This window comes from Pteropus medius, unplaced genomic scaffold (assembly GCF_902729225.1).
Source record: "Pteropus medius unplaced genomic scaffold, Ma_sr-lr_union100, whole genome shotgun sequence".
Classification (NCBI taxonomy): domain Eukaryota; kingdom Metazoa; phylum Chordata; class Mammalia; order Chiroptera; family Pteropodidae; genus Pteropus; species Pteropus medius.
The window spans coordinates 2508987-2535812 of record NW_024354875.1 but is presented as its reverse complement, the minus strand read 5'-3'; the positions used below and the strand labels follow the sequence as shown (position 1 = coordinate 2535812).

The window sequence follows — 26826 nt, the reverse complement described above, 5'->3', positions numbered from 1 at the left end:
TAAACTCTTCTAAAATAGCATATTAATAGAAAATAATAACTGGGTCAAATACGAACCACTTCACAAAGACCTCATCATTCTACAATCAAGAAACTGATCTACTTGACTGTTTCCTATCTTCTAAGTCTACCTGGGATTTATCTTGTTCAAGTCTTTTCTTCTGTCTGACAATGTCTTCTAGGTGATACACTGATCTGGCTACAACTGGGTCAATGTCAAACAAATCATGCGACGTCAGTGAAGTTTCTTGCCGCAGCATCCACTTGTAAAAAGGTAAGCCAAGGGGAAGGTCCACCTGAAAGGGAATATGCAAAATATTTTAACAGTCACGTGCAGCTTCTACAATTGCCTCAATTCTATACTGATACTTCAAGAGGTCATTTTAAAAAGTGAGGTAATCCCCAGGAGGCGGAAATATATTTAGGAACTGTTTCTCTCATTATATTAAATTGTCTCCATTTAAATTCAATCTGAGGCCCTGATACTGTGAAAATTTTAGAATACTTAAGAATCCAATTTAAACAATGACGTTGGTAAAGGAATTTTTCAATCACAGATATATATATATTCTCCATAAGGCCCCAACATCAAGAGATGTTTTGAGGAATCTTACTCTTTTGGGGGCCAAGTAAACCTAATTCCACTGTAGTCTGTATTACTGCATATGTGGACCGAAGAGAGGTTAAAAGGAAGAACCAACTGATGACAATTAAAATAGAAAAATAACTGATTAAACGCTCATTCTTCAGTTACAGTGAAATTGTTAAGGTTGTAAAATTGACATCAGATGAAAATGTCTTTCGCATACTGACAAAAGTATCTCAGAAAATGTGAGAAGAGGAAATAAATAAAAGTCCAGAAATATTCAAATCTCTGTGATTTCTTGGGTTATTTTCACTCCAGCATTCTAGTGGCAATTTACTACAGCTGAATTATATACTCATGTTTCATTACTGAATTAAAAATCTTATGTTAAGCATTTTAGCAACATATAATTAAAACCACCTTTAATGTTGCCAGATTCTCTGAACCCTTCCTTGCTACTAAAAGAATGGGCCACTGATTGGCATTTGCACACTGCCTGGGAGCTGGTGTGAAAATGTGGCATCTTGGGCCTCACCCCTCAACTACTGATTCAGAACTGGCTTTTGTAACAAAATCTCCAAGGAATTTGTGTGCACATTGAAGTTTCTGAGAGACGATTTTAAAACGCAGCATTAACCGCAGGAGATTAGGTAGTTCCACAAAAAAGTACAGAAAGCAAATGACTTTAAACTTACCAATCGGAAATCCATGATAGCCTTGGCCATTAATTTTCCTAAGAAGCGAAACTTCATCTTAACTTTTGCGATATGAGCTGGCTTAGCTGTCCTACCAAAGGGAAGCGCAAACAGGCCCTGGAGGTTTTGAATATACTTGGTCCCTTCTTGGCTTCCTGTAAAATGAGCAAGTCATCAAACTTTAGATGCTCTTTCCCAAAATAAGACAAAACCTGGTAACTAAGAACATTTAAGAAATTTGGTTTTCTCAAAATCCACAGTAGATCGCGGAATGAAGTCCTCTAGAGCCTCTCCCTTATTTGAGAAAGGAGAAAACAAAGGCTGAAAGAAACTAAGGGCAGAGAGTGGCAGAAGTTAAACATTTAATGAATTGCAAGGACCCTCTACATTGTCTGAATTAACACCTACCAACTCCCAGATTCATTACCTTTTGGATTGCTAAGAGTAACTTCTTCACCTCTCCAGAGACCCAAGTCTGCTCTCTGTAGTTCCTGAGATACAAGTGCGTAAAACTCCAGTGTTGGCCCCAGACCTGTACCAACCTACGGAAGAGCAAAAGTAGAACAATTTCAAATTGGAGAATCTGTGCTGCTTTTTTTTTAACCTGCCAACCTCTTGGCAATGTGGAAACTAGCAGCAACTGCTTTTCAGAATGCAGCAGAGATTACTTCCCAAACTAATTGTAGTCCTTCGGTCTTAGACACCTGGAACGAGAACCAGAACCCTTCATTATTTTCTACTCACAGGGCCCCGACTGTACACAGTAACTGCACACTGATAAGAGCACTGTCGTAGCGGTGTATCTTAGCCTCAGGGACGAAGAGGATGCTGTCTGCTTGTAGATCTCTCTCCCACGCTTTCCTTGGTGAACTGTTACCATAAAACCCACTCAAATGTCACCTCCTCAGAAGCCACCTTATCTGCCCAGTTACTTTGCTCCTTTCTTTAGGACTTACATTTCAGCAACATAAGTACTCATCACATTACATCATCACCATTTCATCATATGCTTACATATCTTACTTGATGGTAACTTTAATTCACCTTGCCCCTCTACAGTGCCTAGGCACATGCCAGCCATTTAATAGAGGTTTGTTGAATAAAACACAAATAGGAGAAGGTCTGAACCCATACTGGCAGCCAGTGGGCTGACCTAGCCTCAGAGAGTACATCATGGCATCTCGAGCCCCATGCTGCACTGGGATCTCCTGGGGCCTCTATCAGTGTGCGCACGTGGAGGTGGGCCCATCCTAAAGATTCTGATGTGGTAGGTCTGGTTTAGAGCCTGGGCACTGGTTTTTGAAAACAAGGCCCAAAGGCAACTATACAGCCATGAATGAAAACCCCCTCCTCCCCGAGAGATACCCACAATCCCAGGAAGCGTTCACAGCCTACTTATTCCCTCCTGTTCTGCCAAGGTCCTACCAGCTCACCCATGAATTAGAAACGGAGCTTATGACAAGTTAATACCACAGTTTACAGGCCAAATCTAACCACAGCCCTGTCAGAAAGGCTATATTTTACTTAGAGATTATGTGCCGATAATGGGCATTATTTTACCATTATCACAGTTACTAAAAAAATATCCACATTAGTTTAAAAGATTAGATGTAGTCCACCAAAGGTTTGGCTCTCCACTTTCCAGTGATCTGCTGGGATGCGGTGACACTTTCTTGATCCACCTCTGTCCCTCTGTATTCCACAGCAGCCGGTCACCACCACGGTTCCCACCATCGCCTCGTACCCGGTCTCCGCACTAGCACTCTCAGCACCTCACAGCCTGTCCTCACAGTGCCGAGAGGGGGCCTTACAAAAGGCCATTGTATGCCTCCGCGCCGGCTGAGGCTTCCCATCTCACTCAAAGCAAAAGCTCGGGTTTGCAGCGCGGCCCGCATGTCCTATGCGATCCCTCACGCAACTCCTACTTCCAGCCACAATCATCTGCCTACAGGGCTTTTGCTTCTGTCCTTTTGTTAGAGATGCTCTTCCCCCAGAGAGGGAGGACTCATATCCACTTAATGTCACCTCAGACAACCCTATCCCTCCCTATCATGATCCATCTTATTTTGTTTTATTTTTCTTCATCTCATGGTGTAACATACATATGAGTATGGGTATCGACTTCCTCAAACTAAAAGAATAGCTTTGTGATGGTAGAGACTTTGTATATTTTGTTTTCCACTGAATTCTGGACACTGGAGAAGAGGAGAAAAGGAGATGCAAAAAAAAAAAAAAAAAAAGAAGAATAAAACTGCAATAACATCTGGTATCCACCAGATGGTGCTTTAAAGCCAGTCAGGTCTTTCTTCCTTTAGCATAATTATCCTGAGCTAAACAGAAACCACAGATCAGATCAATTTCCTTCATCTAAATACTGTTACTTCTGAAGGTAAAACAGACATAAAATATTATCTGACACAGGTATCTCTGCAAACACTTTCATCACAGTAAGTCTCTGTGAAGGGACCAAGCCACATCTGCTGTGGCAATTCACCCCTACCTTGACTGGCCAGCATCCCTATGTATATAGATCAACCTTCGTTCTACTCAGCCAGTGCACCAAAAAGGTAGGTACACTTTGGCTCTGCTTCTTTGTTTTTAAAGGAAGAAAAAGCATAAAGCTCTAGAAACAACAAAAGAGTAAAATACAAAAGTTTTTGACACTTGTCTCAAAACTTTGAAAGTCTTTTTCTTTCAAAACATATACTAGCACTTACCATGTGACAATATCCTAAAAGTGTTTTCCTCATTTAATCATCCTAACAACATGAGGAGGTGATTTTATTTATCACGGCCCTTGTTGTGCTATCATTGAGTAGTTTACATATCTTGCCCAACTTTATACAGCTACGTAAGTGGCGCTCCAAACCCACAGTCCATTCTCCTTATCTTCCACCTGCCCTGCAGGCTGGGTCATTCATAGCCTGATCCCTGGGACTTGGGTGACTTTCTGAACCCAGAGACCAGTTTAGCTCTCTCCTAGCTTACCCATCATCTCTAGTGAGATGTAGCAAATTTTGATCCTCCGGAGTTGTTAGATTGTCTTCCCAAGGGCCACCAGCTGCTTTTGTATGGTTGAATTTGATTTACAACCTAAGGCCTTATGCATATACAGCGAGCACTCCTGCCAGCCCCTCTTCCTCAATGAAGTTGGCTCTTGGAACCTTTTCCAGAGTCAACAGGTAAGACCCATCATGTAACATGCAATTTGAACAGAGCCATTAGGAATGAGAGGGAGAAGATATTCCTGGCAAGAGAAAAATATGCTGGAGTAAAAAAGTAGAAAGCTTGTGTAAATAAACTAGGCATATAAAGCCAGCTAAAGCAAAGGTCTTTCAGTTTCATGAGTAAGAAGTCTGGGCACATAAACATATAAGAACTGTATCCTCTGAGCAACAGGTATGATCGGGGTGGATTCAAAAGGAGGTCCAAATTTCTTATCCCAGTAGTCAAGTCCTCCACGCGTCTCCCCTTCCTCCCATTACTTCCACAGCAGTCACTTACTCCGGCCACTCACCACCAAGCTGGATCCTTTGCTCAAGCCGCATCTTTTGGTCTCTTAACTCTGCCCTCTTCCGCTTCCATTAAAGTCTAACTCAAGAGCTTACTTCTTCTCACAGCCTTCCCCACACACTCTTGGGACAGTGCTCCTTGTCTGAAAGCCTCATTCACTTGGTACCACTCACTGGCCACACCTGTTTGTACCTCTGTCCTGTGTCTCCCCAACTGCCACACCCCGGGGTCCCTAGCAGGCTGTACACTTCCCAATATGAAACTACTTAGAATTTTAATTTTCATGACTGAATACTCTTAACTTTTCAAAGTCTTAATGAGATGCAAAAGAATCAGAAATCAAAGTCATGATTAGAATTGTCAGAATGACTACAAAGAATACTGTAAGTTAAACTGCTAAATCTACACAGTACTTACCACAAGCCAGGCACTATCCTAATTCTTCACAATATGAACTCATTCACAACACCTGAGGTCATATTATAAGCCACATGCTACAGATAATAAATAATCAGTATAATAGAAGGTTTGGAAATTTTATGTCCATCGAGCTTCAAAAGTCCCAAAACTTAAAGAAATTAAAGAAATTAAGAGAAAGAGGGGGAAAAGTATACCCAAGAGACTCAACACTTCAGAGTTAAAATATAAAGAAAATCATTATTTGATTCTTCTGGTGTACTGTCCTGGCTGTGTAAAAGCATCTCAAAAGAAATAAAAGACAAAGATTAGAAAAGAAATAAAACTCTTTTTTCACAGATGACACGACTACCTACAACATGGGTCGGCAAGCTACAGTCCGGGCCCACTCGCTTTTGTATAGTCTGCAAGCTAAGAATGGTCGTTACAATATTAAACGGGTGAAAATAATCTTGAATAATATTCTACAATGTGTGAAAATTGCATGAACTTTAAATCTCAAGGACCATAATAAAGTTCTACTGGATCATAACCATGCTCATTCATATACATACTGTCTGTGGCCACACGCACGCTACGAGAAGGCAAAACACAAGAGCTATGATGAAGACTGTGTGGCCCACGAAGCTGAAATATTTATTATCTGGCCCTTTACAGAAAAGTTTCCCAAGCCTTGGGTCTACAATAATCCTAAATGATGTATTAAAAGGTTATATTAGAATAATTAAGTTTATCAATGTCACAAAAAACAATGTCAACATACAAAAATCAATTGTATTTCTGTAAACTAATAGCAACTGAAAACTCAAATGAAACACCATGAAAAAGCATGAAATATCTGGGGAAAAATTTAACAAAATATACACGTGAAAAACCGCCAGGCTTAATTTATAAAGCACACTGAGAGAAATTAAAGACCTACGTAAGTGAAAGGCTATACTGTGTTCATGGATTGGAAGACTCAAGACTTGTAAATGTCAATTCTCTTCCAAACTGATCAAGATTCAACACAATCCCAAACAATATCCTGAGAATTTTATAGACACAAAAAAGCTGATTCTAAAATTACATGGAATTACAAGGGATTGAGAATAACCTAAACAACTCTGAAAAAGAAAAAGTTGGAGGAATCACACTACCTGATTTCAAGACTAACTATAAAGCTACAGTAATTGAGAGAGAATAGATTAATAAAAAAGAACAGAAAATCCAGAAACAGATCCCAACATTCATAATTAACTGATTCTCAAAAAAGGTGCCATGGTAATTCGACAGGGAAAAGCATAGTCTTTTCAAACAAATGCTGAAAAAACTGAACAGTCTGGGTTTAGAAAAAAAGATAAAGAAGCTTAACTCTTACTCTACACCATACATAAAAACCAACTCAAAGCGGATGGATCATAGGCCTAAATATAAAAGCTAAGACTAGAAAACTCCTAAAGAACACACAGGAACAAAATCTTTAAGACCATGGATTAGAGGAAAGTGTCTGTCTTGGGATCCAAAAAACACAAACCAGAAAGGGGAGGGGGGTGAGGAAGATAAACTGGGTTTCATCATAAGTTAAAACTTCTGTTCTTTCAAAGACATTTTGGCAGAATTCTTGGACATTTCTCCAGATACATGAATGGCCGATAATGAAAAGATAAATCAATACCATTAATCATCAGAGAAATGCAAATTAAAACCACAGTAAGATACCATTATAAACCCACTAGAATAAAAAAGACTGACAATACAAAGTTTTGGTGAGCATGTGAAACCACTGAAACTTACATACTACATTACTGGTGGGAATGAAAAATGGGACAGCTACTTTGAAAACAGTTCTGTGTTTCTTTTAAAGTTAAAACATATCTTATCAAATGACTTAGCAATTCAACCCTGAAGCAGTTACCTAAGAGAAATAAAAACATATCTATACAAAGACTTGTACACAAATGTTCATAACAGCATTATACATAGTCAAAAACTCGAAACAACTGAAGTGTGCATCAACTGGTGATTAGATAAAACATTATTATTACTCAGTAATAAAAGAAAACAAATTGATACCTGCAACAACATGAATCAATCTCAAAAACATTATACTAAGTGACAGTAACACAAGGGGTTATATACTATACTGCTTCATATTTATTATGATACTGTAAAAAAGAAAAAATATAGGGACAGAAAACAGGTCAGTGGTTGCCAGGGACTGGGGTGGAGGGAAGGGACTGATTGCAAAGTGGTCGAAGAACGTTTTGTAGTGATAGGATATTTTTCTTTATCTTGCTGCAGTTGTGGTTACAGACTGTATATACTTGTTAACTCTTAGAACTACATCTTAAAAGTGTGTATTTATTATACAAAAGTAGTATCTCGGGAGACCTGGTTTTTAAAAAAAGCAGTTGAAAACTTTTGAAAGTTATGTTTTAAAGATCATTTTACTTTATCAGTCTATAAAAACTACACAAACATCTGTTCTTACACGCCACAAAAAAAAAACCTGTCTTTCATTATACATTTTAACCTGAAAAATAGAGAACTTAGAACAAATCATTCAAGAGAGAAACAAATCTCAAGTTTTTATATGAATTTCCCAACTGTCTTTTAGAATTTCAGAGGACCAAGATACTCTAATGACATTTTATCAAGGGCACAAATCACACTAAAAACTGTCAACAGACCCATAAGCTCACCTCGTTTTCATACTGGATTTCTAACATGGCCCGTGAGCTGCCAAGATCTTGCATCACAGACTCAGCTTGTTTCAGCAGTTCCTCTCTGTTCACAGTACGCTGCAAAAGGAAGTATCGACATGAGAAAACTAAGCTCACATTACACTTTAATAAAAAGGTGGTATTTATTAAAGTGCAAAAAAAAATTGGATTGTTAGAAAATTATTTCTTTAAAATAAAAAAACATTACCTCAGAATAGGTTAAGAAGTAGTTGCATTGCTACAAACATTGAAAGCATCCTGGCACACATGAAGAAAAGCTAGAAGTGTAATTATTATCTTAGCCAATGACAAGTTCAGAAAATGCAAGATGGAGAAGAAAGAATCTCTGTAACCTTGCCAACACAGATGCAATTCAGGGCTGCAGCTTAATGAATCTCCCTGGGTACACTTTAAAGTTAGATGACGGAGCAATACAAATGGAGGTGACAGGTAAGCTGGAAAGCTACTTACTGGCTCTGATGTGCAGAGATCCCACAAGCACAACTGCAAACATCTACTAATGAGATTCATGGGGATGAGGAAGGTCTTGGTAAATTTCCAAATTCTACCAAAACCATTGTTAATAGAATCCAAATGATACAAATAAAGGTAGAAATAGTGAGGCTTTTAAGTATAATGTTTTTTTGTTTTGCTTCTCATTCCTCCCACTCCCCTTTTTTATGTCATTACTACTAATGGCTCTTAGACATCTGGAGATAAAGGTTTTGAGAAGACAGACCTGAATAAAAATCTCAGTAAGAAAGAGGCAGAAGTGAACAAAGGAGTCCTCAGTAAAAGGCAGTGTGGTGTCAGAAGTGTAGGACTCAAGTCTCACACTGAAACAGCTCAGAGCTGTGTGTTTTAAAGCTATGAATGTAGAGCAGAGAGGAGAATCACAGGAAGATACAGTCGGCAACATAGGGGTTAACTGCGCCCGAAATACGAAATACGTCAAGGGTTTTGTTTCGGTCTCTTCTAATTGAAATATTTGCTAACAGAATGAAGTGGACCTGATTATTTCTACCTACTGCATAAGAGATCAATTATAAAAGGGAGGCTATATAGCTTGAGTTCCTAATTTAAAAAGGAAGAAAGACTCAGTAAGACAAGATTCTTTCTTGGCACAAGAATTATGACAACTAAAAGAGAAAAAAGCATTGTAGAAATTTCAGAAACTAGGAAAAAGAACTCTCACTGGAGAATGAAAGATTCACAGGTAGCCCAGTTCCAAGACACTGATAGGAAAATAAGGCTAACGTGGATTAAAAAGAAAAAAAAGATAAGCAAAGAAATGACTGTATGTAGGGCAGGCCTATAAACCAATATGCATAATTAGATGCAACACATTTCTAGTTTTCCCATTATTTTGAAAAGTTCAGTTTGACTTATCTTTAAATATTTTGGGGAGAAACTTACTTTTTTTCTATCCAATCTAGGTGCAACTCTGCTATCTTGAGAATCAGACTGGTTGATTTCTGGGTTGGTATCAAGTAATCTTTGCATTGCTCGGTCTCGATCAAATGCAGTTACATAAAAAAGCATTTGCCGGGTATCAAAAGGGAAGAAAAATGGGCTGTAAAAAGATGTGATATAAATTGGTTATCTCACTTAGAATCAGAAAACATAAAAAACCCCTATGGTAGAAATATCTTTTGATATGATGCAGAATAATACTTATAAATCTAACCAATAAAAATGGTCTAGGCAAACTAATTTTGAAGAATCTTCATTAATTCTTGTATGAAATTTCTAAGTGATCAAGTAATAATGCATTAAGTAACTTTTCACTGTGAAATGAGAAATTCAACCATTAAGATTCCACATTTGAAATCAAGTCTATCCGAGATCATCTTTAATCTACCCAAAGACCTTTAGGAAGTATAACATGACTAGTGAAAGTTAAATTTTAAAATATGATCACCACTTCATGAGGCCACCAACCCACCCCCGAACCACATACGGCCAAGTCCTGGCTTTCCTCCGTCATAATTTTGCTCTTAATTTGGCATTTCTAAGTCACCCAAAGCTGCAAACAGCAGCTGCTGATTTTCAAAGAACAAACCCTTCAGTAACACAGTCCTACTGTCTCTTGAGCTATGATTCTGGCAGTTGTTGCCACAGAGCTGTGAAGGGCACTTCTTGCGATGATCTGAATGTTCAATATCTGTTTCTGTCCAATACAGGTAGCCAAGTGAGGATGTAGCCAGTGTGACTAGGAAACTTAATTTCTAATTTTATTTAAGTAATCTAGATGTAAGTAGTTACGTGTGGCCAGTGGTTACTGCATTGATCAGTGCATTTCTACAGTCTCTAGAAATGTAGATCTGGATCCAAACAGGCTCAGACAATCAATCGACTCCACCTGTGGAGTCCAATTTTATCATGGCTTAAGATTTGAATTTCCTCAGTCAAATATCCTTGTGTCCTTTCCTATTTCATATATATATAGACATACACTATCAAGTAGATCTAGTACCGATCCAGCTTGCATAGCCTATGTGGATGCTAAAGCTACACTACTATGCAAGCTGTGATCAAATACGACACTGTTAATGAACACAACTAAATAGGTTCTCTAAAGACTACGTTTTTGTAACAAAATGTATAAAGACCAACACAACAGTAACACTCCCAAGGCCACCATTACAGAAGTGATAGTCTTACCAGGTTTTTCCTAGTTCAGTGAGCCATGTCGGGATGTTTCCTGTCATGATTACTAAAGGATCTTGAAGCTGCCTATTTGCTTTTGCTGTCAATTTACTGTTAATAAATTCGCTAGTTGGAATAATCTCCTTGCACATTGCATTCTGTAAAAAGTTAAAAAAAAAAGTCTACATGTAGTAAAAACATTAGAATTACATTCACTATCCCTTCCTGTATCCTCGAATATGTATGCAAAGTTCCTAGATTTCACCCGCTGGTTTCTAACATACGATATACAGCTTCTCACTGGTGTGTCCCAATCCAAACGACAACTTCCACAACGCATACCGAAGCACCCCAAACCCCACGCGCCACTAGTAGTGGCTCCATCACTGATGTGGCAGCTAATGTTTCATGGAAGGGCAACTCTTATACTCTTCCCAACACTATATAAATATCAAAGACCACATTCAACTTGCATCCAGCTTTTTTTACTTAATATATACCTTAGCTTAGATAAATGAACTTTGAGTTAACTATACCTAAAGAATTTTTACTATAATAAAATCATATTCAATTTCATGTTGTAGCCTAATTTAATTTACAGCTGGTAAATATTTTCAAATCTTCCAAAAAAAATGAATAAAAAAATGTAGGCCAGGAAAAAAAGTGGGGGAGAATTTCCCACTGATGAGTACATTGTACTTCACTGGGCCAGGATCCCTGCATGTAGCTGAATCACTGCTTCCGTTTCTGGTACAAGAGGAAATTCATAAATTACTAAACAAAAACTATGAGATAACAGGTAATAATAGTACACCATGGGAAACTTCAAAAGTAGGCATCAATACTCACATCGTACAAATAATACCAGTATCGACTGATGGCATGTAAAACTCTTAAAAGAAGAATCACATCTAATGATGGGTCTTCAAAAGTTATATTTTCAGGTGGTGTGGGTATGAGGTAAACTTCTAAAGGATTTGATACTGATGGGCACACTCCATCTAAAAGACAAAAGATCAAAGTTAAGTGTTGATCAAAGTTAGAAAGGCTAAGCCAACAGAGCTAATGTCACCCTGTCATCCCTTAAAATAGTAACCACAAAGCTGTTAAGATTTAATGTTTGGTATCTATTAGTAGAGTATTGATAGCTTAAACATTTTTTTCTTCTTTATCTTACACATAAAGCATCCAGGCTTATGAAAATTGCTTTCTCTCCCATATCCAAATGAACATTATAGAGGAGAAAAACCTGACTCGTCTGCATTTCCTCTTTATACCAGAAACAATAGCTAACGATAAAATGGCCAGAGAGGAGTAAAGACAAAACATCTAAATTTAAGTTCAATGTTATAGACATTTCCAATATTTTTTATAACCAGCTTAAAACTGCCATATAAAATAGACAAATATACCCAAATTGTAAATCTGTTGAGATCTGGTTATCTAATCCAAGGCTCAGGACAGGATAGACTTTTATAGTTTCCAAGTAGGATTTGTGATTCCTTTAATCTTCGATTTTACTAATGGCGTTAATAAAGTTTTTTAAAAAGCGAGGGATCTAAACTATTGCCATTTACTTCTGCCAAGCAAAGGAATTAAAAAATCACAACTCTATCACTGCATGAAAGGGCAATTTTTAACACGAATAATATAGACATAAACATCTCAAAATAAAGACTCTTTTAAAAAAAAAACAAACTTAGCTTTATGACTAAAAAAATTGTGGCAAAGACCTTGTTTCTGTAGAACAGGGAAAATCTCATCAACTGATACCAGTGTTTGAGCATCCCTGATGGGGTTAACGCAGACTACTAACGCTAAGGCACTATTACCATCATATGAAAAAGGGGGAGGAAATCAGCAAAACTGACTAGAAGGGAATACCAACTACAAAGGAAGTCAATTGGGAGATGCTACTACATTCTGTAGTCTATACTATATTACCTGGCAAATCATTTTATTCCTTCTGTAATTGTTAGAAGATACTACTATAATGAATGGCACTAAAAATTAAGGGCCAACCTGTCAATGATCAGTCTCTTCTTTAATGTATTCTATTAATGATTTTAGTCTTCATGAAAACATGAGTTCTTCATGGAAAGAACGTCAAAGTTTTTCTCCATTTTCTTTCCAAACTTAATTTTGGAGATACTTAATTTTCTATTTTCTAGATAATAAAGTCAAAGGTTTGATCAAACGTTTCTTGTAATTTCCCTTTTTTCTAAACTGTACTCAAAGATTTTATTACTAGATACAAATAAACCATTAGGACGGGAGACACTGCCCCATGGCACTCTCTTCCCCTTCATGCACCAACCTACCGTGCCATAGCTCATCATGCTTCTTTGCATTTCTAGGAGAAGTTTTTGTTGGAGCTGTTTGGGCTCTTCCTCTTTTACCACCAACACAATCTTTACTACTTTCTTCATCCTCTCTCACGGGTTTATACCTAAAGTGACAGGGGTGTAGGTGAACCAAAAGCAGATGTTAAAACTGCAAATTATCCTACAAGGCCGAAGTGTGAGCCACAGACATCAGAGTGACCAGAGTACTCTCTCAGAGCTTTCCTCTCTCCCTACTATGGACTCAGAGAACTACCAATGGCACTGCTCCCTAGAAGAGGCCACCATCCCAGGAAGGACGCTAGGCAAACTCTGGGGGTAGTTCTGAGAAGACTGGCTCTCTTTAAATCAAATAACAGACATTCACAAAAAATGGAGGAAGCAGCATCCAAATAAATTGCCTCTAAGTGTTCGGAGATGCCAAACCTCTTATAACTTAAAGGAACATCATCTTATAAAAGACATTTTTGTCTTAAAGACCTGAAACAAATCTAAAAAATAGATATAAACTATAAGTATGGCCCACAATTAAGTTTTCTAGTACTCTTAATGAGAAAGCTAAATATACACACACGTGCATGCTCACACATAAGAGAAAATATCTGGAGTGGCTTTTAATAATAAAATGTAGAATTTAGGGTCACCTCTCCTTATGCAATATGAATTCCAAAACATACAGTATTAAAGTTGGTAAAAAACCAAACAAAGTCGTTTTCAGACTTGCCATATTGTATGAGTCTTCGTCCAAATACCAGCTCTTCCTAGAGGATTGCTCTCATCATCTGTGGACTCCCTTTCATCTTCTGCCTGTATACTGAACTGCCGTACTGCCTGATATACAGTCATGTTGTATGGTAGCAAATGTTCTCCAATGTAAAATTGTAGCCTGTGTCTTACATTTCCTGAATTTAAGAACTGAGCAGCCTGAATAAAGCAAAACAAAATCTACTTAAGCCATAGGTCCTGAACATTATACATGACAACATAGTGGGAATAGTATCTTACCAGAGACTCGTCTATTTCCTCATCAGAGCCATCATCGTCGCTGTCTTCATCATCTTCTCTTACTCTTCCATACCCTAAGGGCCCGAGATAGCTGTTATAAACTCTTAGCGATTTTACACGGCAAAGAAAAGACTGCACATAGTGTTTAAACTAACAGTCTTAGAAAAAAGTATATATTACACTTTGATCTACGAAGCAGCAAGATCTAAAAAAACTGTCAAATATAAAATGTCATTTCTAATATACTCAAACAAGAAAAAATAACTCATCACCCAAGTAAGCAGACAGGCCCTACTAGGTTGAAGATATTTCTACATAATGCATATAAATGATGGCAACACATGTTCCTGATGCTAGGTTTCAAGAGAAACAGCAATAAACAGGGAAATAATTTATATATCACTTAATATAATTTCACCCCAAATGTACACATAAACACACAACATATATATATGACGAGTACCTCTAACTACAAGGTATCTCTCGATAGCTTGCACCAAGGCCAGGGGGTCAATCTTGACAGGTCCACCCTTCCACTGCTTCACATTTGCACAGTCTGGATGTCTTTGTAACTGGCATTTTAACTGATGTGTGTTGAAAAATTTTAAAGCCTGTGATCCTCTGTTAAGAGAAAAGCTCAAAATAATTTGTGAAAAAAAGTTATTCTATTATTTTCAAAATCAACATACAGCAATTCAAATAAAATACAAACTACATTTTCTTAAGGCACACAGTAAGCACTTACTTATCAGTTATGTAAATAGTAAAGCAGCAATTCAAGTAATTTAGTAAAAGTTACTTTAAAATAAGAAATGCAAGAGGGTATGTATATGTACATGTGAAAACATTAAACCAACATTCGATCTCTGCCATGAACCATTGTGAGCAGAAATACCTCAGAGATTTAATTATTTCTCTGAATAGTCAATCATTTGAGCATGTTCGCTTCTGCAATATTTTGCTGTGCCTACTAAATTCTATTCATTTAAAAACAAAACAAAAATCTTTTTTGCTTTCAAGAATTTTAGTTATAAAATTACTTTAAATGCTAATCTTTAAAATTTACTTTGCTAAATTCTTTTTAAAATTTTTTATTGAAGTACAGTTGGCATACAATATTATGTGAGTTTCAGGTGAACAAACTGCTACATTCTTTTGAATGAGGCAGTTTAATAGCTACATCAGTCTAAACTTTGTAAGGATATTTAACTGCTCAATTCAGAAAAGGGCTGGCAGGAGTTAAGATACAGACAAGTGTAGTTAAAATGTAGTTACCTATAAGGCAAATAGGGGTATGGAAAAGAATATTCCATTGTATTGATATACACGTATGTAAACATATTTATTTTATACAAATTTGGATAAAAATGAAAAACTGGTTTTCTCAAAGCTGAAAATGTCCCGTCATTTTACAAAATATTCCAGTATAGCATAATGATCAAAATTAGATACTGCATTCTACATTAAATTTCAAAGCAGAAAAAACACCCTCGTTTAAACTGATCACTTTTTCTATTCAATGAGATGCCTATTGTTTTCTAATTCAATCAAAATTTAAATGTTTTAAGAGCATATCGGACTATTTTAAAACTAAACTAATTTTTAATACAAACTAATTTTTTATTTTTCATGTTTCTAGTCATAATATTCTAGGAAGCTTATAATATTATGTAAAACACAACAATTAACTCCTACAATGAAGGAGTTTCTATGGTATCTCACGAGGCCTATAAAAAAAACTACTATGCAACTGAAAAAAATAGGAAGTTTTATTAAAATAGCAAAACTTCAAAATAAATACTTACTCGTTAAAACTCACCCAAATACAAAGTTATAAGTACTTATATTACATATGAAATCATATTAATGAACAGAATGTAAACTTTTTATTATCCATACCCACAAAGTTTTTAAAGAGAAGCTTTATATATTAAACTATGTCAATTTAAGAAAAACTAAGCCTATTACAAGTTGCCAACAGTTACTGGGCTATATATTTTTAAAACATCACGTTTAAGAAACACTGTGATTTTAAAGATAAACAGTATTTAATTCACACTTTAGAATGTTCCATTTCTTCCGTCATTATAGCTAAATGTTCTTCAGGCAGATGAAGACATTACCAGACCTCTTGCCACTTTTCAGCAAGGTTAATTAAGGGCACAGTTCAAGGGCAAGGGCACACTCAGGCAATGATCCTTACCTGCCTCCTGTCCCATTTCCACTGGGGAAGTCGTGCACTTTGACTGGGAATTGTTCCATCTGGCTTAAGCAGTTGTTCATCTTGTGAACTAATGCCAACAAAGGTGCATTACCCACTGGTTCTACTCTTCCAATGGGCTCCTCTCCAGGAAGCTAAAGTTATAAATAAACCAACATGTTAAACAGGCCTCCTCCTGAAAATGGAACATTCCTCAACAAGAAAATGTAATAGGCTGTTTTAACAAAAGGGTACCATTCGCCTATTTCATCTTTTTTAATGATTTTGTTAGAACAATGTTTCCAAATAATTTCAATAAAGACAATCTTGGCAAAATCTGACTCAGTCATGAGGCCATCTGCAGTCTTTATTTGAAGTCTTTATTTACCTTTATTTAGTAGGAATACTCTTATGATTTGGCCACAAAAATATTTAATGTGTATAGAGTGCTGTTTAGAATCTACTGGGGATATCAGGTTTATGCATTGTAGAACTCTTGAAACCCATACAGCCCCAAGGAGTTTCAGGTTAAGAGATTACACCTGTACATAATCTTAAGTATGGTATAAACTACATCCATTATTGCTACACACCTATGACTCTCTAATAAATAAACTCTGCTTGAAGTAGCCCCACAAATTAAAATAATATAAGCAGTGCTCAAATGCCTGCAAACACTGGAGAGGCACGGTAAGCAGTTTCACTAACACACAGGAGCATTATCCTTGGTCCTATTATACAGATGAGCCAGAGAGAAACTTCCCTGAAGATACCTTCTCTTAAGCAGTTGTAAACAAGTATAGTAGTATAAAATCAATAGTGTCCACGAGTAGCTATTCTTTTGCTCTCACTAGCTGAGGGTAAAGGAAGGAGAGCTACTCTGTGAATCCTAGCCTTGTAAACCACGTTTCAAATGTGACTAAGCAAGCTTGAATGAACTGTTATAGTACAGACAGCCCTCGATTTAAGACGGTTAAGATTTTTCAACATTACAATGGTACGAGAGCAATATTCACTTAGTAAAAACCATTCTTTGAATTTTGATCTCCTCCCAGGCTAGACATATGTGGTATGATACTTGTTTATGATGCTGGGCCGTGGCAGAGAGCCACAGCTCCCAGAGATACACATGATCATGAAGGTAAACAACTGACACTCTACAGTGTACTGTGCTGCCAGTGATTTTTGGTTACTGTGCTATGAGCACGTTTAAAGTAGTCTAGGGAGAAGCTATGATGTTTGGCAGGTGAAGCTACGTGTTAAATGCATTTTCAACTTACAATATTTTCAATTTATGATGGGTTATCAGAATGTAATCCCACTGTAAGTCAAGAAGCATCTATACTGCTTTACTTACGAAATGGAAATGTATCATAGCTATAATGTGTGTTTACTGTATTTCCCTAAATATATACATATCTATATAGCAAATTCCAATATGTCTGAAAAACTAATATTGAAAATAAAATATATTCACAGGTAAGAGACTACTGTAACAGGTTGTCTTGCAGAAAAAGACTCCAGATACATCAACCACAGAGACTCTAGCACTGGCTTCATTAAATCACCATTTCATTGTTTTGTGGGGTTTTTTTTTACTGTTTACTTGATATATAAAGGACCAAGAAATCCAAGCTACATATAAACAAGCTAGAAACTGTACCTTAATATCTTGACCAAAACCTACTGGAAATCATTTCTGGGATGAAAAGATACACAATAGTGAAGAGTGATTCTTATAATAAGATACATAAGCAGTATTAGATAACTTACTGGAGAAGAAAAAAATACATGAAGAAATCTCTTTAATCTGATCTCTCTGTTCACAGCATCCTTTTCACTTTTAGATGTCAAATAAAGCAACAGCTGCTTCACAAATCCACTATGCTGGATTTCAAATGATGAAACATCTGACTCTGAGACTATGCTACGGATTTCAACAAGGCACTCGGCTCCACCATCCACCTGAAAGAGTTGGGAACAGTATTTCTATATTGATTTAAACAGCCCTTACTATATGCAATTTACATTTCCCCAAATGAAATCAAAGACACTCGCAACACTGTGGGGTGGGGGGCATGGCACGTTCTTGGTAGATCTTTGGAAAACTAAGGAAAATATAACCTTCTACACACATTCACAACATGTTAAATATTTCATGATGAAAAACCAATGGTCATACTAACATAAAAAAGAAAAACTTTCACAATTCAACCAATGTAGTTCTATTTAAAGAAAAAAAAAGATGAGAATACAAATTAAGGAATAAAAAACTATAATATCAGAATGGAAAGATAAAACAAGGGTACAAGGTATCACTTTAAATAAATTTAAAATATGAATAAAATGGACAATTTCTTGGAAAACTTACACGACTCAAAGTACTCTAAGTATATCAAAAACATAAAATGACGAAGAATCAGATAAAATGTAAAACGCTTAGTAAACCTCTGCCCTCTCCAACTACTTTGAGAACCCAGGTGGAGAGGGGTTACGGGGAGTCCTGTCAGATCTAATACCGTAGTTAAAGAGGACTTAGAGAACAGGAGATGTGTCTGAAGGACATTTCTGAAGTCTCTTCATTTGTCAAGATATGTGGAATGTGAAAGAAAGAAAGTCAAAGATAAGATTTCTAGTACATTTAACGATAAAATGATAAAGCATGAAAGTCAAGGGACAAGTTAAAGAAATGTCTTTAGATGCCGGAAGCACTAAAAATGTGCTGGACACAGTACCTGGAGGTTGAGTTGTTCAGTTGCAGCACAGAGTCTCTGAAGGACATTCAGTGCAGGGTTGCTTCCGTCCATGTTCTCAGAACTGAAATAATGCTCAACAAATTTGTGTGCCTGCTCCTTAATCCAACCTTTAATTTTTTCTCTGCAAGAAGAAAAAAGGAGATATTGAAGTCTCAGTGTACATAGAAAAGACTTCAATTTATAACTTTTGATCAAAAGCAAATAGCTGCTACATTTATAACTTTCTGGCCTATGCTTATAGACTAATAAATTCACGCTCCATATTAACCAAATTAAGTTTCCTTTTGAAATTGGGCTAAGATGTACCTAGAGAAATGCACAGGGTGCTTAAAATACATCTCACATTACTGCATGAAGAGTAAACAAAGTTCCAACTTCTTGGGACTCTACAAGGTGACAGTTTCCTCAGTATTCAGCTGAAAGTGACTTTACATAATTGTTTTCTAAGGCAGAGACATAGCTACATTGTTCTTTGCTTGTGTTCCCTGGAGAGCTAACGTAAAAAACTATACATCAGAAACATGTACCTGTTAGGTGCATAATTAACTATAACAACTGAGACCCAGCTGCCTAAATTACAAATTCTGATGGCTTCAAAAATACATTTGCTCTGTTATTTTATTGACTGAAATTCAGAATAACCAACCAAGCAAACAAAAAAGAGTCTGTTTTCCCAGTGACAGTTGATATTTTTAAATTTCTTATTTCAGAGGAAGTAGTCCTTTTTGGTATGCTACATCCAGAGCCAAAAACAAAACAAAACAAAAAAACAATTTTCAAGTATTTTAAAGAAATCATTTTTAAAAGCCATAAGTTGGCTTTTAAACTAGCAGTTTAGCTAGTAGTTTTCTAAGTTCCTAAAAAAGACTCTACTCTTAAGATCCTTAAGTTCCATTGTCAAGGGTAGAAGAAGGGTGTCATCAAACTGCATGTGTACAGAAAATGTCGGTTTTCCCTTGTCTAGAACAAAACTGCGGATGGGAAACATAATTTGTTTGGTTTTGAAAATACATGACTCCCAGAAGCTAGAGAGGTGTCAACAAGAGTTTTAAAATGTAATACTGGAACTCACGATGAACCCAGACGCAGAGTTCAAGAACTGAGATCCTACTGTATCCTTCAGTTCTGCCACTTGTGAGCATAAATTAAAGCTGTGTCCATGTTTCATCTCCATATAATAAATATGCTGACTGAAATAATGCTGTTTTTCTAATCTGAGAACAGAGCACGGAAACCCCCACCTCACCTATTATTGGATATGGTGTCCTTTGAGGCGGCCCTGGCAAGACCACTAACTCCTGCAGTTCGCGCCGGCTCAATGTTGTTGCTGTTGGACTGTGCGCTTAACCTCCCCCATGTTTTTGGATTCAAGCTTGCCAGGAAAGAAGATTTAGGTGACTGAGTAGTGGTGGGGCTTTTAGCTATGAAAAGAGAGAATGAGTTAAATCATTTTAGTATAACTGATGAAAACCAACTGAATTTTAAGACTCCCATTCTTAATACAAGATTAATTAGCTGAAAGAACTAAGGACACTGGGTATTCAGGAAACTCAGGCATACTTTAAAGCTATCAGCAGTTTTAGGGACAAATCTCTAACTGCTACCAGCTCCCTTTTACCTCTCACAGTTCATCACAATCATTACCTTGATTGTCTACTTTGTCATCATCTCTTGGAGGTGAATACTTTGGCCTTCGTGGCCCTCGTTTTGGCAGTCGTTTTCTCTTTAGGACGTCACTTAATCGACTATCACATGGAAAAATATGGGATAAGTTTAGCAATGACCACAATTTATTATCATCACTCATTGAAAAACAAGCTAAAATGGCAGAAACAATGAGTTAGAAAATATTGCCATAACAGGGCATCTTTCAGTTAGTGATTATTTAATGCCGACTCTGCACCAGTCACATTCTAGAGGTGTACGGCCCCAGAAAAAGATCAGTTCCGTTGGCTAGCTATCTGACTACATCGAACTACTACAAAACCAAATAGAATGATTAATGTTGTGTTAAAATGTACATACGAAAAAAGTACATTAAGTATGTAATGAGAAGAACCAATATAAAAAAGAACTGTGCAATCACAAACTAGAAACATGCTGAATCTGAGTACCATTTTTTTTTCCCTAATCTAAATGACAAATACATGACATTGACTGTTAATACTTTCCAATATTATCCAAAGTAATTTCATGGTGAGTAATGGCAATAACATTCTAAATAAATGCATTTATAAATACTTTATGATTTTTCCCCCCAAAATTATCTGTTTACGAACAAATCTAGCAAGGGATAGAATATATGAAAGAGAACATGTGTTGCCTTTGTGTGTTATTTTCCCTATTAACAGTACTAGAAAAAGTTTGAAATATCCAGATTCTTAGAATAACAAAGCTAGAAAAGATGAAAAAATGTTCTAGTTCAGTTGGTCTGTTACCCAACTAAATTTATAAAAATTGAAAAATTCTTCCAACATCTGCCATGTCTTTTGAAAACACTCCAGGATGAGTGAACTTTCAAAGAATAAACAAATATGAGTAAACAATTCTCTCTTTACAAATTTATGTAAACTTTTCATTTGAAACCATACTAAAAGGGAATGGGACCGCTTAAAATTCTAAAAGTATTTTAAGAAAAAGATTCTTTCCTCTTTCTCTAAAATTATAGAAACTATAATCAAGTCTAATTCCTTAATTTAAGTGGCTCAGAAATACTGCAATTGTCTGAACTGCATTACATTTCACCAAGTACCTATGGTATCTCAGGCACTATGTCTGTGCTGTATGGTAAAACCCTGCATAACTTAAGTTTACTGCAACGACAGCTAGGGGGAGGGAGTGGGACTGGGCAGGAAGTAGAGAAGCAGGCAAGGCTTCGAGGAAAAATGGAAGACATATTCAACTTGAGAACAGGGAAGGGGGAGGGTCACTAGTATTCTCTAGGCCCAATCTCCTTAAACTGGGCCCATGACATGGGTACAACCTAAACTCAGCAGCCTCCTAAAATGACAGCAACTGCACAAGAAGTCCCAGTTTTTGCTCCAAGTCCCAGAAGTGCCAAAATTCATATTTAAGCCAGAATGGACAACTGCCACCAGGTGGCAGTAAAAGCAGCTGGGATCCTGAATTGGCTAGCTTCATAGGACAATGCTACTTTGCAATTTACAAGATTAAATTTTTAGACCCCACTTATATTATTTTACCAAAATCTCCTTTTCACCTTAAAATGAGTAAAGAAGGAGTATTATTTATTACCCTGAGTACATTCTGAATTTTAGAAGTGAGTTTGGTTCATCATGCACCACTCATATACCAGTAAGTTTCTAACATCAAAGAAACAAAAACTTTTAAAGTATGATTTGTTTCAACACAACAAAATGGAAACCAACAAGAGGCTCTGGTAATGTCCTCAGTAGCAAAATACAACAAAGGGATTAAAAACAGAAAAAAAGGTAGAAGACAATTTTCTTTAAGTAAGAACTCCCATTATCCTTTCTTAAGAGCAAAGTTCCCATTTGCCACTTAAAGATAAATGGGAAATCAGTCTTTTTCCTTTATATTCTAAAAATTCTAATTTTTAATATTTTCCAGTATATCAATATCTGGATGTCTCACAGCTGGTACATCTGCTGCAATATGGTAAATAATTCAAGATTACAGAATCAGAAATGAGAGTTCGACCACACATCTGTAAAATAAGTGTGTGACTGCAAGCCATTTAACTTCTCGGAGTCTTAGTTCCTTTTTATGTCAACGAAAATACCATGTATCTCTTATGGTTCCTGAACATGGCTCAAATACAGCAGGTTTGCAATAAATATTCATTGTTCTTCCTGTTTACATTAAACACCTAACAAAATACGGATGAAAAAGTATAAAATGTGTACTGTCTCTTAATATTTTCCCATTTTATTCCCTGTGTGAGTCTCAGCTGCCAGGGCAGAGAGCAGAAAAAAATCACCGCACAACTCTGACTCACCCTTGAGGGCTCAGATCTAAAGAATCATCTCTGCTGTGCTGCAAGCTGGGGGATCCCAAGTCGGCAGCGGCGTGAGTGGCAGCCGTGGCTGTCCCACTGCTGACGGACGTCGTGGACCCCAAGGATCCTGACCCATTCGTACACGCCTTTGGTGGACTTGTCAACAAAGACTCCGATTCTGCTAAGTGTTTCACTTGATGCATTACGCCTACATAAGAATAAAGATTTTTAAAAAAGAGTCAGTTTTAATCAGGACCTCCTTCCCGCCACTACAAAATCCCTAAACGCTAATACTGATTTATAGGGAATGAATAAAAAATATCTGGCAAATGGGAAAAAAAAATTAGGTGCCAGAGTTTTCAACTTGACTCCTTTCAGAATAGTAGTAGGCAAGTTCAAAATTAAAGAAAGGTATTTATATTGAATGTCTTCTTATATTCACAACTCAATCACAGGAAATTTAATATGATCACAAAAGTCCTACTAAAAATTCAAAATGCCCATTATAAAAACAATCATCAGAAAAAAACAGTGCAGCTGTGGCTTCATAGCTACCAGGGGAGAAAGTTAACTTCAAATGTTACAATAAGGCAAGATCACAATAACACTGCTGCCAAAAAAGAGAACACCAGCCTTGGAAGGGTAAACGGAAAGTAAAACAGTAACTTATGAGGCAGGGGCTCATAATGTGTCTAGGTTAGGAGCATAGGTGGATGTACATGGGAGATGGTCCAAGAACTATCAAATTGTATACAAAGATATCATGTCTCAGTGATGTGAGTGCATGTTCACAAATTCACATTTTTCTGGGGAAGGGTCTAAAGCTTTCCATCAAATTCTTTATTAAAAAAAAAAAGAAAACAAAAACTGCTAAAAAAAAAAAAAAAAGATGTTGGGATGAATTCAAGCTTCAGGCATTCATTCCACAAATATTATTTGTGGCAATCTTAGCCTAGACTGTGTGCTGAGTACTTTGAATATAGCCATGGATGAGAAAAATGCACTCAGGGCACTACTGTCTAGTGAGAAAGACATAATTTACAAGATTCTAGAAATAAAGAGTAAATTGCTTATGAGAAGGAAAATATAATGCTGCTGGAGCATATAGTAGTAGGATCTAAAGGAAGATAAGCTGTTCAGAAGTAAGAGACATATAAGCGGAACCTCAAAGAATAGTGGATCTAGCCAGATACAAAGTACTAGAAGCCATCAACATTCCTCCATAGACTTCAAAATGTATACACTTTGGGGGTAGAAAATGCAAAGTAAAAAAAATAAAAACCACTTTGAGAAAAAGACTGATTCTGATAAACTTCCAAGTCAGAAAGGTAGAACAACTGAAAGCAAACAAGAAAAAACAGAATACCAAAAACATAATACAGAATGTAAAATATAAGATAATCTACGGCTAAGAATAAAAACACATACCAATTGTTTATGTGAACACAGAAAATGCCTACTTGTATATATATTTGGTTTGTTTACCATACTTATTATCTCTGGGAAATGAAGAGAGTCTGCCTTCTATTTTATATAAATACGTGGTGTTGGAATTTTTGGAAAACTCATTGTTATTTGAAAAGAAATGATAAGAAACGATAATAAAGGGTGAAAACCTCTTCCCATATGATTTAACATTATTACACTAGCATGTCTATTGCGTTCTCAAGATGTGAAGAAACACGAATCCAGTATAAGAAAAGGGCTTCAAAAAACCAGAAAACAGATCGTAATGCAGAAAGAATCAGGACTGTTGATAAGATGGGAGATAAAGCTAAAGATTACTTGAGGGAAAAACACCATTATTTCCTATATCCTAAAAGACTAAAAGAACCATGAAGAGATTTCTGTTGGTAAGAAAGAACTTCTTTGAATATCTTGGCAGGTTTGAAAAGGATAAAACACCTGAATGAGTGACAGGGCTTTATCTTTGAGATCCTCAAAAAGAGAAAAACATCACATCTCCTAGCCTGATTTCAACATTCAAATTCCTCAAATCAGAGGACTAATTGCATTGTGAAGATTGCAAGTCTTAAATTATTCTGTTATCTATACAATGAAGTATAAAAATCCCTTTACAACAACTATTCTGATCTACTAATACAATTCACTGAGAAAGTGACCTCGAGGAATCTTTCTGGGCAGCTGTATGTAATCGATATAAAAAGAAAAGTCAATGATTGCTTCTGGCCCATAAATACTTAAATCACTGAAACTCACTAAGTGTTCATCAACTGACAGTAAATCACATTAGACCTGCATTAACAGATTTATAAAAGACACTATATGCACTTGAGTTATAAGCATGCAAATATCTTATATAAAGGGTAACAGTTTAATTATTCTACAGATTAAAACTATAATTCTATTGAAATACTATTTAGACTAAAAGATCAACCATTAATTATAAATGACGTTACCTTCTCTTCTGAAGTAAACACTAAAAATATCAGGTAACTTCTGCATTAAGATTTCTGCCATCTGAAGTGCTCCAACTACTATCTTCAGGTCTTGGCTTGATAGCATGGAAGCAATGTGACTAAAAAAAGAAAGCATTTTGTAAATAGAACATCTGTCTGAATTTGATAATTATTTTTGGTCATACTACTTTAAATTTGAGAGCAAAATATTTTTAATCGTGAAAGTCCACTAAAACTAAAATTTGTCTTAAATGCTCAACTTTTGCATTTATTTTATTATAGCGTACAAATATAAAAAAAGACAACAAAATGCTCAAGAGACTCCAAATTGCTTTATGCATCCTTTTTAAATAAAATATTAAGTATTTCTGAAATTAGTTGCAGTGACTTCAATATCTAAAATGTTTTACATGAACACACCTTGAAACAGCATGATTTTTCAGGACGTCCTTCAGAAGTTCGGCATCAGCAAAATAAATTATCCTAAGAATTGCTCTAAGGCACTTATGTCTGACCGCAGGTCCTGCTGAGGAACTATACACTTCATAAAGAACACCAAATAATGTCTTAATAAAAGACTTAGCCAGTTCCGGATCCTCTTTCATAAGCTGTGCTCGAGCATCATCCTTCTTTAACTCTGAATATCCACCTGTTACAAAAAATGTACAATCCTAAAGTTACAGACTTCAGAAACAAAATGAATACTATAAAGCATTCAAACTGATGTAATTATTTAAAATGCTGTAAAACATTTTTGGTTACAAAACAATTCCACTTATCTAATGTGGTCAACTGGGGTCTATAAAGATAACAAAGGGATCATTAAGACAAAATTTAGCTAGCTAGAAAACCAGTCACCACTCTGGCCAGATGAAAAGAACCAGGCACCATCACTGTGCCTCTTATTTTACTAATTTATGTTCAACAAAATATTGGGATTATTTCAGTATTAATCAGTTAAACCACTGGCAAGAAATAAACAGTTTAAGAAATTAACCGTGACTATTTAGTTAGAAGGTATGGAAAAACAAGATGATCTGTCACTTTGCTTAGCAAGAACAAGATGTAGAGGAAAGGTAACTGACAAAAAGTAAACTCTAGACCAGGGGTTGGCAAAAAATGGTCTGAAGGCCCAATCTGGCCCATCACCTATTTTTGAAATACATTTTATTGGAACACAACTATGTACATTTGTTTACATATTGTATATGACTGTTTTGGAGCTACAATAGCAGTGTTGGGTACGGGGACTGCGTGACCCACAAGGCTTAAAATATTTACTAGTCTGGCCCCTTTCAGAAAGTGTGCCAATCCATGCAAGCTAAGCTAGAGCTGCAAAGGCAGTGGACTAAATCCTTGAGGAGAGAAATGTCAGAAACTTAAAAATCATCTATTCCTCATTAGTTAAATGAGAATTTTGGTGGAAAAGTTTAAAAATAAAAGGTTGAAAAGAACTAATCTGATGGGTGTGGGTAGATTCAAAGATAGAACTGAGATAATAAGATCAGCTTTAAAAATAAGAAATTCCGATAAGAGTCCGAGACACAACAAACCATTTAA

At 36.3% G+C, this 26826-nt stretch overlaps 1 protein-coding gene across 21 annotated transcripts in view; it reads right to left on the bottom strand.

Moving 5' to 3' along the window:
• TRIP12 (thyroid hormone receptor interactor 12) overlaps nt 1-26826 on the bottom strand; it is a 129378-nt gene that overhangs the window by 9339 nt on the left and 93213 nt on the right. For 15 of the 21 annotated variants that reach the window (XM_039855301.1, XM_039855300.1, XM_039855309.1 and 12 more), the window contains 19 exons: nt 25687-25915; nt 25267-25385; nt 22847-23054; nt 20512-20612; nt 20114-20288; nt 18847-18988; nt 17885-18076; nt 16115-16266; nt 14375-14547; nt 13912-13985; nt 13631-13830; nt 12886-13013; nt 11414-11565; nt 10580-10722; nt 9332-9488; nt 7895-7993; nt 1708-1822; nt 1281-1435; nt 131-295 (listed from right to left, as the gene is read on the bottom strand). In XM_039855301.1, coding sequence (XP_039711235.1) covers nt 131-295; nt 1281-1435; nt 1708-1822; nt 7895-7993; nt 9332-9488; nt 10580-10722; nt 11414-11565; nt 12886-13013; nt 13631-13830; nt 13912-13985; nt 14375-14547; nt 16115-16266; nt 17885-18076; nt 18847-18988; nt 20114-20288; nt 20512-20612; nt 22847-23054; nt 25267-25385; nt 25687-25915 — 2879 coding nt within the window. The remainder of the gene's footprint in view (nt 1-130; nt 296-1280; nt 1436-1707; nt 1823-7894; nt 7994-9331; nt 9489-10579; nt 10723-11413; nt 11566-12885; nt 13014-13630; nt 13831-13911; nt 13986-14374; nt 14548-16114; nt 16267-17884; nt 18077-18846; nt 18989-20113; nt 20289-20511; nt 20613-22846; nt 23055-25266; nt 25386-25686; nt 25916-26826) is intronic. The other 6 variants (XM_039855306.1, XM_039855307.1, XM_039855308.1 and 3 more) reach the window with 1 other exon arrangement.